Raw genomic sequence first — 15,040 nt, forward strand, 5'->3', positions numbered from 1 at the left:
GGGCCGCGGGAGGGCTGTGATTGGCGGTCCGCGGGAGGGGCTGTGATTGGCCTGCCCGTATATGGAGCTGTGATTGGCGGGCCGCTGTGAGGGGCTGTGATTGGCCTACCGGTGTGAGGGGCTGTGATTGGCGGGCCGGTGTGAGGGGCTGTGATTGGCGGGCCGGTGTGAGGGGCTGTGATTGGCCTGCCGGTGTGAGGGCTGTGATTGGCCTGCCGGTGTGAGGGGCTGTGATTGGTGGGCCAGTGTGAGGGTCGGGGCTGACCTCCTCTCCCCCGGCGCTGTGATGTCTTCGCCGGACAGGAAGAGACCACGATGCCGCCTCTCTCTCCGGAGCCGAAGAGAAGCCGCCTCTGGCGGCAGCCAACGGACCACAGAGGAGGCGTCCCCGTCCCCGTCCCCGTCCCCGTCCCCGTCCCCAGGAGAGCCTCCGGGCGGGGCAGCGACAGAATCACAGGCCGCTCCGCCCCGGGTTAACAGCGGTTCAGGGGGGCAGCAGGGCGGGGGGAGGTACGAACCCGGGGGAAACCTGGTCTCCAAACTCTCGAGGAGATATCGGAGAGCGAGACCTGGCGGTGGGCCGGGAGTGGTCCTCGAGGGAGGGCCGGGGGAGGTCCCCGGGGGTGGGCCGGGCGGCGCGGGGGAGGTCCCCGGGGTTGGGCGGGGCGGGGGAGGTCCCCGGGGGTGGGCCGGGCGGCGCGGGGGAGGTCCCCGGGGTTGGGCCGGGCGGGGCGGGGGAGGTCCCCGGGGTTGGGCCGGGCGGGGCGGGGGAGGTCCCCGGGGTTGGGCCGGGCGGCGCGGGGGAGGTCCCCGGGGTTGGGCCGGGCGGCGCGGGGGAGGTCCCCGGGGTTGGGCCGGGCGGCGCGGGGGAGGTCCCCGGGGTTGGGCCGGGCGGCGCGGGGGAGGTCCCCGGGGTTGGGCCGGGCGGCGCGGGGGAGGTCCCCGGGGTTGGGCCGGGCGGCGCGGGGGAGGTCCCCGGGGTTGGGCCGGGCGGGGCGGGGGAGGTCCCCGGGGTTGGGCCGGGCGGGGCGGGGGAGGTCCCCGGGGGTGGGCCGGGCGGGGCGGGGGAGGTCCCCGGGGGTGGGCCGGGCGGGGCGGGGGAGGTCCCCGGGGGTGGGCCGGGCGGGGCGGGGGAGGTCCCCGGGGGAGAGGCGCCGAGTCACTTTGCTTTAAACACCCGTAACGAAGATGTAGAATGTGTGGGTTTAAGGGATGAACGGGCGGCGCGGAGTGGGAATGGAGCTGGCCCGGCTGGAGCCCCCTGTGAGCGGGCAGTGGGTGAGGACACGGCCCCATCACCCTACTACCTGGCTAACTTTCTGATGGTGCTGGACACCGTTCTCGAGAGTGAAGATAAAGAACTCTTCAATGAAGAAGACAACGATTGGATTCGAATATTCCGGCACCTCTCAGGTATCCCCACCGGTAAATCGAAGGGCACTAGAAGTCAGTGAGGATGCTGTGAAGAGCAGGCTGAGCCTCGCTGCATTTACTGTGGGTGAATACAGTCAGCCTCAGTACCACAGGCCAGGGACCAGAGTCCTCACTCTCCGGTCACTCCGGTGGACATGGAGTGAGAACCAGATCAGGCTCTGCTGTGATGCACCCCATGGTTAAATACCCTGCAGACACTCACTTTAAGGTTCACGTGTCCATGGTGAATTGAGTGAAGCGCTAGAGAGTGTCCAGCGCCATCAGAGTCCGCAGCCAGCAAGTCAGTGCCTTCATCGGAGGAGGAAAAAACTGAAGACTTGTTCTATTTGAGATATAAGGTCCAGGTGCTGAACGGATTTGCCTGGAATTGTTTGTGTTCCACTACTTTGATCAATCAGAGAGGTGACACACTTTCTGTTATTTGGTGACTGTGAGCTGTCGAATCGCCCTTGTAGTGGGACTACCCTCCACACAGTACCCATTGGGCTTTGCCCCAGGGTCTGTTTCATAGAAATATACAGCACAGAAGGGGACCATTCAGCCCATCGTGCCTGTGCTGGCTCTTTGAAAGAGCTATCCAATTAGTCCCATTCCTCTGCTCTTTCCCGATAGCCCTGCAATTATTTTCCCTTCAAGTATTTATCCAATTCTCTTTTGAAAGTTACTATTAAATCTGCTTCCACCACCCTTTCAGGCAGTGCATTCCAGATCACCGCAACTCACGGCATTAAAAAATTCTCCTCATCTGCCTCCTGTTTCTTTTGCCAATTGCTTTAAATCTGTGTTACCGCCCCTCCTGCCAGTGGAAACGGTTTCTCCTTATTTACTCTATCAAAACCTGTCATAATTTCGAACACCTCTATTAAATCTCACCTTAACCTTCTTTGCTTCAAGGAGAACAACCCCAGCTTCTCCCAGTCTCTCCACATAACTGAAGTACTTCATCCCTGTTACCTCTCTAGTAAATCTCCTCTGCACCTTCTCTAAGGCCTTCACATCCTTCCTAAAGTGTGGTGCCCAGAGCTGGACACAATACTCCAGCTGAGGCCTCTGTGTCTGTACAGGCAAGGATCCCGTTTGCTTTTTTTTAACAGCCTTATCAACTTTTCCTGCTACCTGTTTGGGTCTTTCACTCTCACTGTAGTTACTAGGTGCTCCCTCTTGTCCTCAGTTGCTGGTCAGAAGCTGTATGTGCGACTCTTTCAGCGGAAGCTGAATTGGCTGAAAGTGAACAGACTGGATTACGCAGAAATTGACTCGGATCTGACCCCCACCATTGAGGAGCTGGTAATCACCGGCTTGTTACAGACAGGTACGGAGTCAGGTTTTAATCAGAAGATTGAAGTACCCCCCCCAGGGCCCTGTCTGTTTATATTCTGACTATGACCTTTACCCCCCCCCCCCCCAGGGTCAGAGCTGTGTGACATCTCCGAGGCCCTGGACCTGCTGTCGGCCCCTGAACTGAAACTATTGGCTAAAACCTTCCACCTGCGACCCCAGGGCCAGAGGGCGGAGCTCCTGGGGTCTCTGCTACGTTTGGCCAATCAGCAGTCCATCTTCAGCTGTAACCAGAACCCATCGAGTCCCGGCCGTGTCATCCTCAACAGGTCCTTCAACCAGCACCGTTCTAACCTTTGTACCGACTGCATATTAGACTGGAGCGGATTCCACACAGCCCGGGGGGGTTGAGGAAGGGGGCAGTGAGGAGGGGCGGGAAGGACGGGGGCAGTGAGGAGGGGCGGGAAGGACGGGGACAGTGAGGGGCAGGTGGGGGGGACATTGAGGGAGGGAAAGATGATGGGGAGAGGGGGCAGTGAGGAAGGGAGCTACGGTGGGAGGGGAGGGGAGAGGAGGCAGGGCGGAAAGATGGAGAGGGGCGAGGCAAGAGGCAGTGAGCGAGGGAGGGGAGAGAGTGTTATTTTTGTTCCCCGCACCCCAGGAGTTAGTGGGGATGGGGGTTGCATAACATCTAATGGGTAACATGAGCATGGTGGGCCTGATGGACTGTCCTCCCGTTTTTCCTGGGTCTGTATGAGATGGGGTTCAGGATCTGTAGTGTAGAATTGGTGAGGGTGGGCAATGGCTTGCTGTGTCTAGACTAATGCTCCAAAACTAGGGGCCATAAATATAAAATAGTCACATATAAATCCAAGGGGGAATTCAGGAGAAACTTCTTTTCACAGAGAGTGGTGAGAATGAGGAACTCGCTACCACATGGAGTGGTTGGGAGAAATAGGATAGATGCATTTAAGGGGAAGCTAGATAAACATATGAGGGAGAAGGGAGTAGACGGATATGTTGATGGGGTGAGATGAAGTTCAGTGGGAGGAGGCTCGTGTGGAGCATAAACCCCAGCATAGACCAGTTGGGCCGAATGGCCTGTTTCTGTGCTGTACATTTTATGTAATTCAATGTCTGTGTTTAATGGTGCGTGTGTATGTTTGATGGCCTGTGCTTGATGGTGTGTTGTGTGTTACCAGGGTGAAGGAATTGGTCGGACAGTGTGTGAGGGTCACTAAGCCAGCTCGTGCCGTGTTCTCTCGTGCGTTGCTACTTTTCTCTCTGACTGACGGGACTGGTGAGGAGGAGGCGGCCTGTGCTGGTCAGAGCCAGCTGTCCACAGTGCTCATGGTCAACATGGGCCATGTAACGTACCCCAGTTACACGGTGCTGAGGGAAACTAAAATCTTCCGGCACAGGGATGACCTGCTCAGGTGAGGCCACGACATCCATAGAGTTAACAGGGTAAATGCACTGCCCCGTGTGGGACTGAGCCCCAAGGAGCATGTTGTACGCTCCCCGACGGGTGCGGTGTATGTTGTACGCTCCCCGACGGGTGCGGTGTATGTTGTACGCTCCCCGCCGGGTGCGGTGTATGTTGTACGCTCCCCGACGGGTGCGGCGTTAGTTGTGCGCTCCCCGACGGGTGCGGCGTTAGTTGTGCGCTCCCCGACGGGTGCGGCGTTAGTTGTGCGCTCCCCGACGGGTGCGGTGTATGTTGTGCGCTCCCCGACGGGTGCGGTGTATGTTGTACGCTCCCCGACGGGTGCGGTGTATGTTGTACGCTCCCCGACGGGTGCGGCGTTAGTTGTGCGCTCCCCGACGGGTGCGGCGTTAGTTGTGCGCTCCCCGACGGGTGCGGCGTTAGTTGTGCGCTCCCCGACGGGTGCGGCGTTAGTTGTGCGCTCCCCGACGGGTGCGGCGTTAGTTGTGCGCTCCCCGACGGGTGCGGCGTTAGTTGTGCGCTCCCCGACGGGTGCGGCGTTAGTTGTGCGCTCCCCGACGGGTGCGGCGTTAGTTGTGCGCTCCCCGACGGGTGCGGCGTTAGTTGTGCGCTCCCCGACGGGTGCGGCGTTAGTTGTGCGCTCCCCGACGGGTGCGGCGTTAGTTGTGCGCTCCCCGACGGGTGCGGCGTTAGTTGTGCGCTCCCCGACGGGTGCGGCGTTAGTTGTGCGCTCCCCGACGGGTGCGGCGTTAGTTGTGCGCTCCCCGACGGGTGCGGCGTTAGTTGTGCGCTCCCCGACGGGTGCGGCGTTAGTTGTGCGCTCCCCGACGGGTGCGGCGTTAGTTGTGCGCTCCCCGACGGGTGCGGCGTTAGTTGTGCGCTCCCCGACGGGTGCGGCGTTAGTTGTGCGCTCCCCGACGGGTGCGGCGTTAGTTGTGCGCTCCCCGACGGGTGCGGCGTTAGTTGTGCGCTCCCCGACGGGTGCGGCGTTAGTTGTGCGCTCCCCGACGGGTGCGGCGTTAGTTGTGCGCTCCCCGACGGGTGCGGCGTTAGTTGTGCGCTCCCCGACGGGTGCGGCGTTAGTTGTGCGCTCCCCGACGGGTGCGGCGTTAGTTGTGCGCTCCCCGACGGGTGCGGCGTTAGTTGTGCGCTCCCCGACGGGTGCGGCGTTAGTTGTGCGCTCCCCGACGGGTGCGGCGTTAGTTGTGCGCTCCCCGACGGGTGCGGCGTTAGTTGTGCGCTCCCCGACGGGTGCGGCGTTAGTTGTGCGCTCCCCGACGGGTGCGGCGTTAGTTGTGCGCTCCCCGACGGGTGCGGCGTTAGTTGTGCGCTCCCCGACGGGTGCGGCGTTAGTTGTGCGCTCCCCGACGGGTGCGGCGTTAGTTGTGCGCTCCCCGACGGGTGCGGCGTTAGTTGTGCGCTCCCCGACGGGTGCGGCGTTAGTTGTGCGCTCCCCGACGGGTGCGGCGTTAGTTGTGCGCTCCCCGACGGGTGCGGCGTTAGTTGTGCGCTCCCCGACGGGTGCGGCGTTAGTTGTGCGCTCCCCGACGGGTGCGGCGTTTGTTGTGCGCTCCCCGACGGGTGCGGCGTATGTTGTGCGCTCCCCGACGGGTGCGGCGTATGTTGTGCGCTCCCCGACGGGTGCGGCGTATGTTGTGCGCTCCCCGACGGGTGCGGCGTATGTTGTGCGCTCCCCGACGGGTGCGGTGTATGTTCCATGACGGGTGCGGCGTATGTTGTACACTCCCCGACGAGTGCGGTGTATGTTCCATGACGGGTGCGGCGTATGTTGTGCGCTCCCCGACGGGTGCGGCGTATGTTGTGCGCTCCCCGACGGGTGCGGCGTATGTTGTGCGCTCCCCGACGGGTGCGGTGTATGTTCCATGACGGGTGCGGCGTATGTTGTACACTCCCCGACGAGTGCGGTGTATGTTCCATGACGGGTGCGGTGTATGTTGTACACTCCCCGACGGGTGCGGTGTATGTTCCATGATGGGTGCGATGTATGTTCCCTGACAGGTATGATGCGGCCGTGCGTTCTCTGACCGAGGTGGAGGCTGCAATGGTCAGTGGGACCTGGGGCGATGCTCTGCAGCTTTATAAAACTGCCAGAGAGAAATGGACCCAGCTGGAGAACAGCAGCGACATCAGGTAATGGGAGGGGGTGCACAGCACTGTTGGGTCTGTGGGTTACACTCACCAACTTATCTGTGTCAGGAGGTAACAGCATTTAATGGGGGGAAAGACCCCACCCCTCCTCCGCCCACCACCATGGATAAATAAACACCGACTGAGGGGCCATGTGCTACTTTGTAATTGGAGGCACTTTGTTAATCGCATAACCGGGAGTTTGGTGACGGTGACTGTGGGAGCAGCTCCACCAAGGAACTGGGCCTCACCTGTTCCTGTCTCCCTGGAGATGGGAGGATTCAGAAGCACAGAGGTGGTGGTGGGAGGGGTTGGTGTGGAGATTGGACCTGGATAACAGCACCTTGCATTTATATGGAGCATTTAATGTAATAAATGTCCCAGGATGTTTCACAGAGACTAAGTGTTACAGAGCAGTAATAAAAGAAGAATTGGAGAGGTGACCAATGGCATGTCAAAGTAAGGTTTTGAGGAGACTGAAGGTGTGGAGAGAAGTAGTGAGGGAGAGGCATTTAGAAAGAGTTCCAGCATGTCAGACCAAGACGGCTATGCATCCCAAAATGAAATGTACGAAGGGGAGACCAGAATTGGAAGAGTGGAGGGCATGTGCTAGTGTGTGAGGGTGGAGGAGATTGCAGAGGTAGGGAGGGTAGGGCTGAGGCCATAGTTCATGAGGACCTTAAATTCAATGTGGAGATTCGCAAGGATGCAGGAAAGGAGAACCAGACTTAGTGCATGGTCACATGCAAGCAGCAGAGGTTTGGGCAAGTTGGAGTTTGTGAAGGATGGAGTTGAAGCTAACGAGCAGAGCATTGGAGAAGTGGAACCTAGAGGCAGAAGGAATGGACAAGGGTTTCAGTGGTGGTGGGTGGCAATAGGTGGTTTTGCTGGATAGGATATGGGCTTTGAAACTAAGTTTGGGTCAAACAGGGGGCTGAGTTTGTACTTTGTACTTTTAATTTTCTTTAGTAAATTTTGTGCTCATCAAGGTGAAGGGGTGTTAGCACTGGGGAGTGAAACAACTTCTACACCTTTCATTTCAGGCATCCACTGTCAGCATCAAACACTCCCAGGGCAGGTACAGCACGGGTTAGATACAGAGTAAAGCTCCCTCTACACTGTCCCATCAAACACTCCCAGGGCAGGTACAGCACGGGTTAGATACAGAGTAAAGCTCCCTCTACACTGTCCCATCATTGTGCCTCAAAGAATGCTGCCTATTTTTGCTCTCTCACCAATGAACCTGTGCCTGTTTGTTCTGTGGATTCGAGTCCAGCAGGACTGGGTTGAGCCTGGCCAAGGTCTGTAAGAGCCTCAGACAGATGGGTTTGAGCCCAGGGTCCTGAGGGAGAGGTGCAATGTCCGATCCCCGCACCACCCAGTCACACTAAAAACTCAATACTTGACAAGTTTGTTTCTTTTTCATTTTACAACTGGTGACTGATGTTGGTTTAATTGCAGATTCCATCAGGAGCTCCCGGTGTTTCTCCGGTGTTTCACCGCGGGCTGGGTCTACACACGAATCCGATTCTGTGGGGTTCAAATTTTACAGCGGTTGCATATGTATGAGGTAAAAATATAAACCAAAGCCCGGCGATCCGGCGCGGGGCCCGGCAATCCGGTACAGAACGAGGGAATCCGGGGCGGGGCGCTGGCGATGCGGGGCGCTGGCGATCCGGCGCGGCTGATCCGGGGCGCTGGCGATCTGGCGCAGCTGATCCGGTGCAGCACCCAGCAGTCCGACATGGGGCGCGAGCGATACGGTACAGAGGAGCAGATTGGTTTTGTTTGGTTTAACTGATTGTAGAGGAGATAATTGGAGCAGCTCGGTATTGCGGATGTTAAACTGTCTTCGAATCTCATGCTCAGGAGGCGGTGGAGGAATTGAAGAGCCTTTTGGATCAAATGGTTTATTGTCCAGAGAGTCGAGGCCATTGGTGGGATCGGCTGGGACTGAACCTCCAGCAGCATCTGAAACGGACCGATCAGGTAACTGACCGTGAGACTGACCGTGAGACTGCTGTTTAACGTTTAAAGCCCTTCTGAAGTTCATACAAAGTGAGAGTGTGAGCAGATCCCAGTACCGCTGGCACCCTGTGATTAGTGATCAGTCAGAGGAAGTCCCGCTGGGTCCGAGACAGAGCAGCTCACAGACAGCGGAGGCTGCTTCCCACACTCTGCCCGAATGCTCAGTGATCCTGATCAGGTTAAACCTTAAACCAGGTTTGATCAATAACTAGGTCCGGTGGATGTAAAAGTTTAACTGGTGGGTGGAAGCTGAGATTAGACTTGGACTCAGCTCACTGACTGTCTCCTCAGATTGTTCTGTTAGAATTGATTCCTGTTCACGTACCTTTGGGCTCCAGGCTATCGGCTGTATCCGGGAAGGTTTGGAGGACGCGAGCGTGCGTACGGGACATCGCCTGGCGCTGTACCAGCGGGCACTGCGGATACGCGACTCTCCGAGCTGCAAGAAATGGCATCACCTTCTGCAGGATCTGCCAGTGATGAGAGTGGAAGATGTGCAACATGTGAGTGGTCCTGAGGACAGGAATCAGGGGCCCCACAGCCGAGGTTATAATTCACCCCAGTGTGAACACGGGACACTTCAAACGGCATCTGGAGTTTAAACATCCCTTTGTTTAATTCTCTTTGAAGTATCTGAAGCAGATGATTTTGAGCACGTCCTCCTTACACACACTTCCCAGCAGGGGTCACTGGGCAGTGAGCAGGAGCTGGACCCCGGGCTGATTATTTTTCTTTTCCCTAGCTCGGAGACTGGGACTAATTGTAGCACCACTCCCATGGCTGAGATCAGACCTGGGCTCCGTGGGGCTCAGTCCCACACCGGGCGGTGCCCTCCCGGTCCGTGGGGCTCAGTCCCACACCGGGCGGTGTGCCGTTACCACTGAGCCAGTATAGGAGGCTCTTACTTAACCCTTTAATGTAAATTATTTCAGGATAATCATGCCGTGGGAACCAGGTCACATCTGAAGAAGATAGAATTTTAGGTTTTAATTGTCTTTCTAGGTGACAGTGAAGGGCAGATCGTGCCCAGGGATGGGCAATGCCTTGTTCCTGATGGAGGGCAGTAGTGGTGGGCCGAGTTTGGAGGAGGGAGACTCGTGCTCTACGATGATTTGCTCAGTGGAAGAGGTGTCTCTAGCTCACTACCAGCGCCAAGGCTTCGATCAGGGTAAATCATCTTCACCAAGCCCATTCACTTGAATTGTGGCTGAGCCTCGAGGACACTGGGCAATGATCTGTGCATCTGTTTGTTCCAGGGATACACGGGGAAGGTGAAACGTTTTTAATGCTATTTGGACTTCTTTTCTGGGAAATCATCTTCCTGGCTGGAATCCCGGATGTTTTCCGAAATCCGTATCAGGTATTTGGCTGAAACATTACGTGATTCTGGGGCAGCTGCTCCCCCAGACTGATGCAGGGGTCCCACGCCTGGCGGCGCGCTCCTGGTCAGTATAACTCAGTCCCACGCCGGGCGGGGCGCTCCTGGTCAGTATAACTCAGTCCCACGCCGGGCGGCGCGCTCCTGGTCAGTATAACTCCTCAGTCCCACGCCGGGCGGCGCGCTCCTGGTCAGTATAACTCCTCAGTCCCACACCGGGCGGCGCGCTCCTGGTCAGTATAACTCAGTCCCACGCCGAGCGGCGCGCTCCTGGTCAGTATAACTCCTCAGTCCCACGCCGGGCGGCGCGCTCCTGGTCGGTATAACTCCTCAGTCCCACGCCGGGCAGCGCGTTCCTGGTCGGTATAACTCCTCAGTCCCACGCCGGGCGGCGCGCTCCTGGTCGGTATAACTCCTCAGTCCCACGCCGGGCGGCGCGCTCCTGGTCGGTATAACTCCTCAGTCCCACGCCGGGCGGCGCGCTCCTGGTCGGTATAACTCCTCAGTCCCACGCCGGGCAGCGCGCTCCTGGTCGGTATAACTCCTCAGTCCCACGCCGGGCGGCGCGCTCCTGGTCAGTATAACTCCTCAGTCCCACACCGGGCGGCGCGCTCCTGGTCAGTATAACTCCTCAGTCCCACACCGGGCCGTGCGCTCCTGCTCTGGACCTCACAGCCGGGAGATGGTGGAAGCAGTTAGCGTTGGTTCATTCAAATGCAAATTAGATAGATTTCTTTCAGAAAATAATATTTTGGGATACAGTATCTGAGTAATGAGAGACATGACATATGGTAAGTGTAACATGCTTGACAGGAGCAGTTGACTTTGGACCTATGGTTCCCAAAGCTCTCCACCACTGAGGGTTTCCTCGCCTCATGTCTGGGTCTGTTGTAGATTCACTGATAGAGTTTGATTGCTAGGATTAGTCAATAACTCTATTATCATTGTATCATGCAACTACCAGGATGGTAGCAGGTGAACTAGATGGACCTTGGTCTTTTCTTGTTCCAGTGAGAAGCACTAATGTAATGGTGAGTTTGTGCCCCAGGCGTGCCCTCTGGATCTCTACACTGACTGTTTCTACCAGCACCGGAGGGAGCCCATTGAATTGAGGCTTGAGTTCCTGCGCAACGCCCCCACAAGGACCCTCCATACACTGATCGCTGACGTGTGGAACAGTCACAAGGGCAAAGCTGCCACATTAGTCAACTGGAAGATCTTCAGCTCTCTTCAGCAGGCCCAGGTACACAGCTTCTACCCCGGTCCACCTATACCCCTGCGTACTGCCGTGTTATACAGTGACAGACCTGTACCCACCAGTACTGTACCTCTGTTATACAGTGACAGACCTGTACCCACCAGTCTGTCACTGTATAACAGTACCTCAATTTAATACAGTGACAGACACAGGATGAAAATTTACTCCACCCACAAGTACACTCTTGAAATCGCAGTGTAAGGACTGTGACCAATTGGACTGTCAGATTTGTAGTGAAGTCGTCCCATTGGTCCTGAATTCACGTGTTTGTGGGATGTGTTTGCAGAGCCTGGTGAGCTGTCTGGGTGGTGTGTTCCTGAGTGGCGTTTGTAGGATTCTGGCCAAGGACTTGAGGCATTGCCGTGGGGGTCTCCCTGATCTCGTGGTGTGGAACAGCCACAGCCTTCGCTACAAGGTGAGCAGACAGTGAAACTGAGGCAATGGCACAACAAGTGTGTTTACTGAGACTGTCATCTCAAAGGGCCACAGTCACTAAGTCAATAGCCTGATTCACAATGTTCTGATATATTTTCTTTGCTGTTCATGTAAATACATCACCCAATGAGCAGCTCAGCCTGAGGGTAGAAGAGAATCCAATGATCATCAGTGGCCTCGACTTAAGAAGGAGAAAACGGCCAAGGTTCCTGCTCCTCATCATTCTCTGCTCACTCAATATTGGGTGAGGGGAGCGAGGGCTATAGGGTAGAAAGCAGGGATAGGGGAAAAGACATACAATAGCTGAAAACTGGAGCCCTGACTGCATTCTGGTGTCAGTGTTGGTTGTGTCGCACTATTACACGTCTTTACACACTGCGCTGCCTGTACTATCAAATGCTCCTTTAACACAATCTCTTCCTGATTTTTATGTCTGTCTATTACCATCACACCTGAAGTGATCCCCTCACTCTAAACACTCCTTACCTGTATTTATTTTTCTCTTTGTTTCCAGCTGGTAGAAGTGAAAGGTCCGAGCGACCGACTCTCCCACAAACAGATGGTGTGGCTCGATGAGCTGCAGAGACTTGGAGCCGATGCTGAGATTTGCCACGTCAGTGCGGTCGGAGCACGCAGTCACCGGCTCAGTTAATGTCAGGGAAAGGACCGGCTCGTCCCCCAGTGACTATCACACCCTCACTCGTTAGCTTTAATATAACGTGCAGTACCCAGATCCCCAGGAGTGAGGCTGCTGATTGGGCAGTACTTGGTGCCACTTTTTAACAAGACTGTTTTTAAAGATGTATTTTCTAATTTAATGTGAAATGACCAAAAATCAAGCTCTCACTGTCTGGTACTCATCACCGTCTTTAGAGAGGGACAGGCCATCTGGTCCCTAGTCCCCATGTCTGAGGAGGGGAGGGACGGGCCGTCTGATATCCGTCTCTGGAGATTATAATTAATTCTATAAATGAGAATTTTAGTCGTTGATAAAGCAGCAGTGGTTTTGAAGCCAGTCCTGAGGCTGTGTGCACCCTGGGTAGTCCCCACTCAAAGCTTCTGTATACATAAAGTTCTATACATAAAGTGGGATTTATTCTTGATCTAAGTGCTATCGTTGCTGTGTTCGTTTTCATCTGTGGCAGTCATACAGTTTTGTACATGGCTGCTCTATAATTAGCTCTTCTGGCCTGGGAAACATTTCATAAATTAAAACTTTAATATCCAGAACTGTTCAGTCAAAGCTTGAGCCACTAATACTGGGCCCAGTATTAGCAGGCAGAGGGTGGTAGTCAGTGTAGTTTACAAAGATCCTGTCTTCTTGCTATGTCACTCCCTGCAGTTAGTGTTCTAACTCAGGAGGGACTGAAAGTCCATAACAGGAGCACCAGGCACCACCTACCATCAGGGTCAGTGGCTAAATGCACTGCCCAGTAGGATAATGAGCTACGCCGACCAGGAGGGCCCAGGGGCCACAATTGGCCTCAGTGTTCCTGGATTTAAGCATAAGAAAATCAGTCATGGCCTGCCTCCTGCTCCCCGCCCTGTGTCGAGTCTATCCTGCCCCCCTCCCCAGGCCCAGGCCAGTACTGGATGTGTGAGATATTCCAATATAGCCCAGGGTGCTTGTTCACCCACCAGCAGGAACATGCCATGGCCTGAGGGAGGTGCTGCTGAGACAGACATCACCCGCAGCAGCGCCACCACCAGCCCCGCTGTGGAACTACAGATCCATGCAAAGAATCAAACCTGTTTATTCACCTCCTGCTTTAGGGTTTCCTGAACTCACTCGTTCCTGCTGTCAAGGTGCCTAAAAAAATCTATTTTCAATTTGATACTTTGGAATATCAACATTAAAATATGCAACAGCATCAGGAAGCTGCAAAGGAATATTGATAAGATGTGGAATGGGCTAAAAAGTGTCACAATTCGATGTAAATGAGAGGTATTACATTTTGGTTCAAAAAAACAGCAGTAATTATACTGTGAAGGGCAGTAAGCTCGATGCTGGGGAAGAGCAGAGGGATTTGGGGGGGGGGGGTGGCTGGTTAACAGGACATTAAAGGTTGATATGGATTTTTTTTTAAAAACCATAACATTTTAGGCTTTTATCTCTAGGTAAGAGAATATAAAAGCCAATATAAAACCTTAATAAGCCTGCAGTTAGAGCACAGCAATGTTATAGAAGTGTTTAAAATGATGAAAGGATGGAGTCAGGGTAGATAAAAGCAGACTTTTTCCAGTAGTTGAGGGTTTAGAACAAGGGACCGTAGATTAAATGCAAGAGATTTAGAACAGAACTCTGAAATTCACTTCCAGGGTTAGTGGTTGGGGCAGAAACAATGTCAATGTTTGAGATTAGGCTGGAAGGTGGATGAATGGACATGGGGACAGGGTGGGAAAATGTGTTTATCCTCCATGCTGGCAAATAGTTCTAAACAATGACAGAGTGGTCGGGCAGAATGGCCTTTTTCTATGTTGTAACTTCTATGCATTGCTACGTATGTAAGCAAGGAACATGAATTTAATACTTGTACAAGGAGAACATAAGAACATAAGAAATTGGAGCAGGAGTAGGCCAATCGGCCCCTCGAGCCTGCTCCGCCATTCAATAAGATCATGGCTGATCTGATCCCAACCACAAATCTAAAGAACACAAGAAGTCGGAGCAGGACCCGGCCACATAGCCCCTGGGCCCTCTCCGCCACCCACAGGGCATTGACCGATCCGAACTCAGCTTCATGTCCAATTTCCTGCCCGCTCCCCAATAAGATGACCTTTCATTTAGAAAATGCATTAAATATTTCACTATGCATATTTGACTGTGTTATGGGTATGTTACTGGGATAGGCTGCTACAACCATTGCGCTGACAGAGGAAGGTTACTGTATTTTCTAAAGCTTTCAAGTTTTTTAATAAACTAACGCCAGCCATGAAGCTGGGGTCACAGCTGTACAGACCTGCAAAGTAGCATATCCACAAACACAACCTATACATAGCTCAGGGACTAATGACCTTTTTAATTCTCTTATCCTGATCACACTGCAACAATACTCAGCGCTCCAGATCTTGTACAAAAATCCAGAGTGAGAGACTGCTCAGCCCATCAGGCTAGCTGTAGGCAGGTTTCCCAGTATGATTACACCATCACAGACTCACCCCACCAAACATTGATTCCTACTCCTGGTACAAATATCAACCAGGCCTGTTAATCTTTTCCTGACCCTTGATTCCCCCTTCTCAACAGATATCAGCTAGAATCATAGAAAGGTTACAGCACAGAAGGTGAATGGTGGTGGACAATTAAACAACTAACAGGAGGAGGAGGCTCTGTAAACATCCCCATCCTCAATGATGGCGGAGTCCAGCACATGAGTGCAAAAGACAAGGCTGAAGCGTTTGCAACCTTCTTCAGCCAGAAGTGCCGAGTGGATGATCCATTTTGGCCTCCTCCCAATATTCCCACCATTACAGAAGCCAGTCTTCAGCCATTTCGATTCACTCCACAAGATATCAAGAAATGGCTGAGTATACTGGATACAGCTAAGGCTATGGGCCCCGACAACATCCTGGTCATAGTGCTGAAGACTTATGCTCCAGAACTAGTCGCATCTCTAGCCAAGCTGTTCCAGTA

General features: G+C 54.6%; 1 protein-coding gene across 1 annotated transcript; it reads left to right on the forward strand.

Annotated features, from left to right (window-relative positions):
• The first annotated feature begins 315 nt into the window (after positions 1–315).
• Positions 316–14,223, forward strand: fan1 (FANCD2 and FANCI associated nuclease 1). Its single transcript, XM_067973227.1, has 14 exons — positions 316–457; positions 553–1,413; positions 2,606–2,746; positions 2,843–3,041; positions 3,915–4,148; positions 6,179–6,310; positions 7,769–7,877; positions 8,177–8,296; positions 8,674–8,838; positions 9,338–9,503; positions 9,592–9,695; positions 10,762–10,956; positions 11,258–11,386; positions 11,921–14,223. Exons 1-14 carry the CDS (start codon positions 316–318, stop codon positions 12,056–12,058), a joined length of 2,835 nt encoding a protein of 944 aa, XP_067829328.1. The 3' UTR covers positions 12,059–14,223.
• The last annotated feature ends 817 nt before the right edge of the window (positions 14,224–15,040 follow it).

Source organism: Heptranchias perlo, chromosome 38 (genome assembly GCF_035084215.1).
Source record: "Heptranchias perlo isolate sHepPer1 chromosome 38, sHepPer1.hap1, whole genome shotgun sequence".
NCBI lineage: Eukaryota > Metazoa > Chordata > Chondrichthyes > Hexanchiformes > Hexanchidae > Heptranchias > Heptranchias perlo.

Coding starts and splice junctions, on each gene's coding strand:
- fan1 (XM_067973227.1), top strand. CDS start 316: ATGCCGCCTCTCTCTCCGGAGCCGAAGAGAAGCCGCCTCTGGCGGCAG. Junction 3,042..3,914: donor GGCCGTGTCATCCTCAACAG/GTCCTTCAACCA, acceptor GTGTGTTACCAG/GGTGAAGGAATTGGTCGGAC. Junction 8,297..8,673: donor ATCTGAAACGGACCGATCAG/GTAACTGACCGT, acceptor TTTGGGCTCCAG/GCTATCGGCTGTATCCGGGA.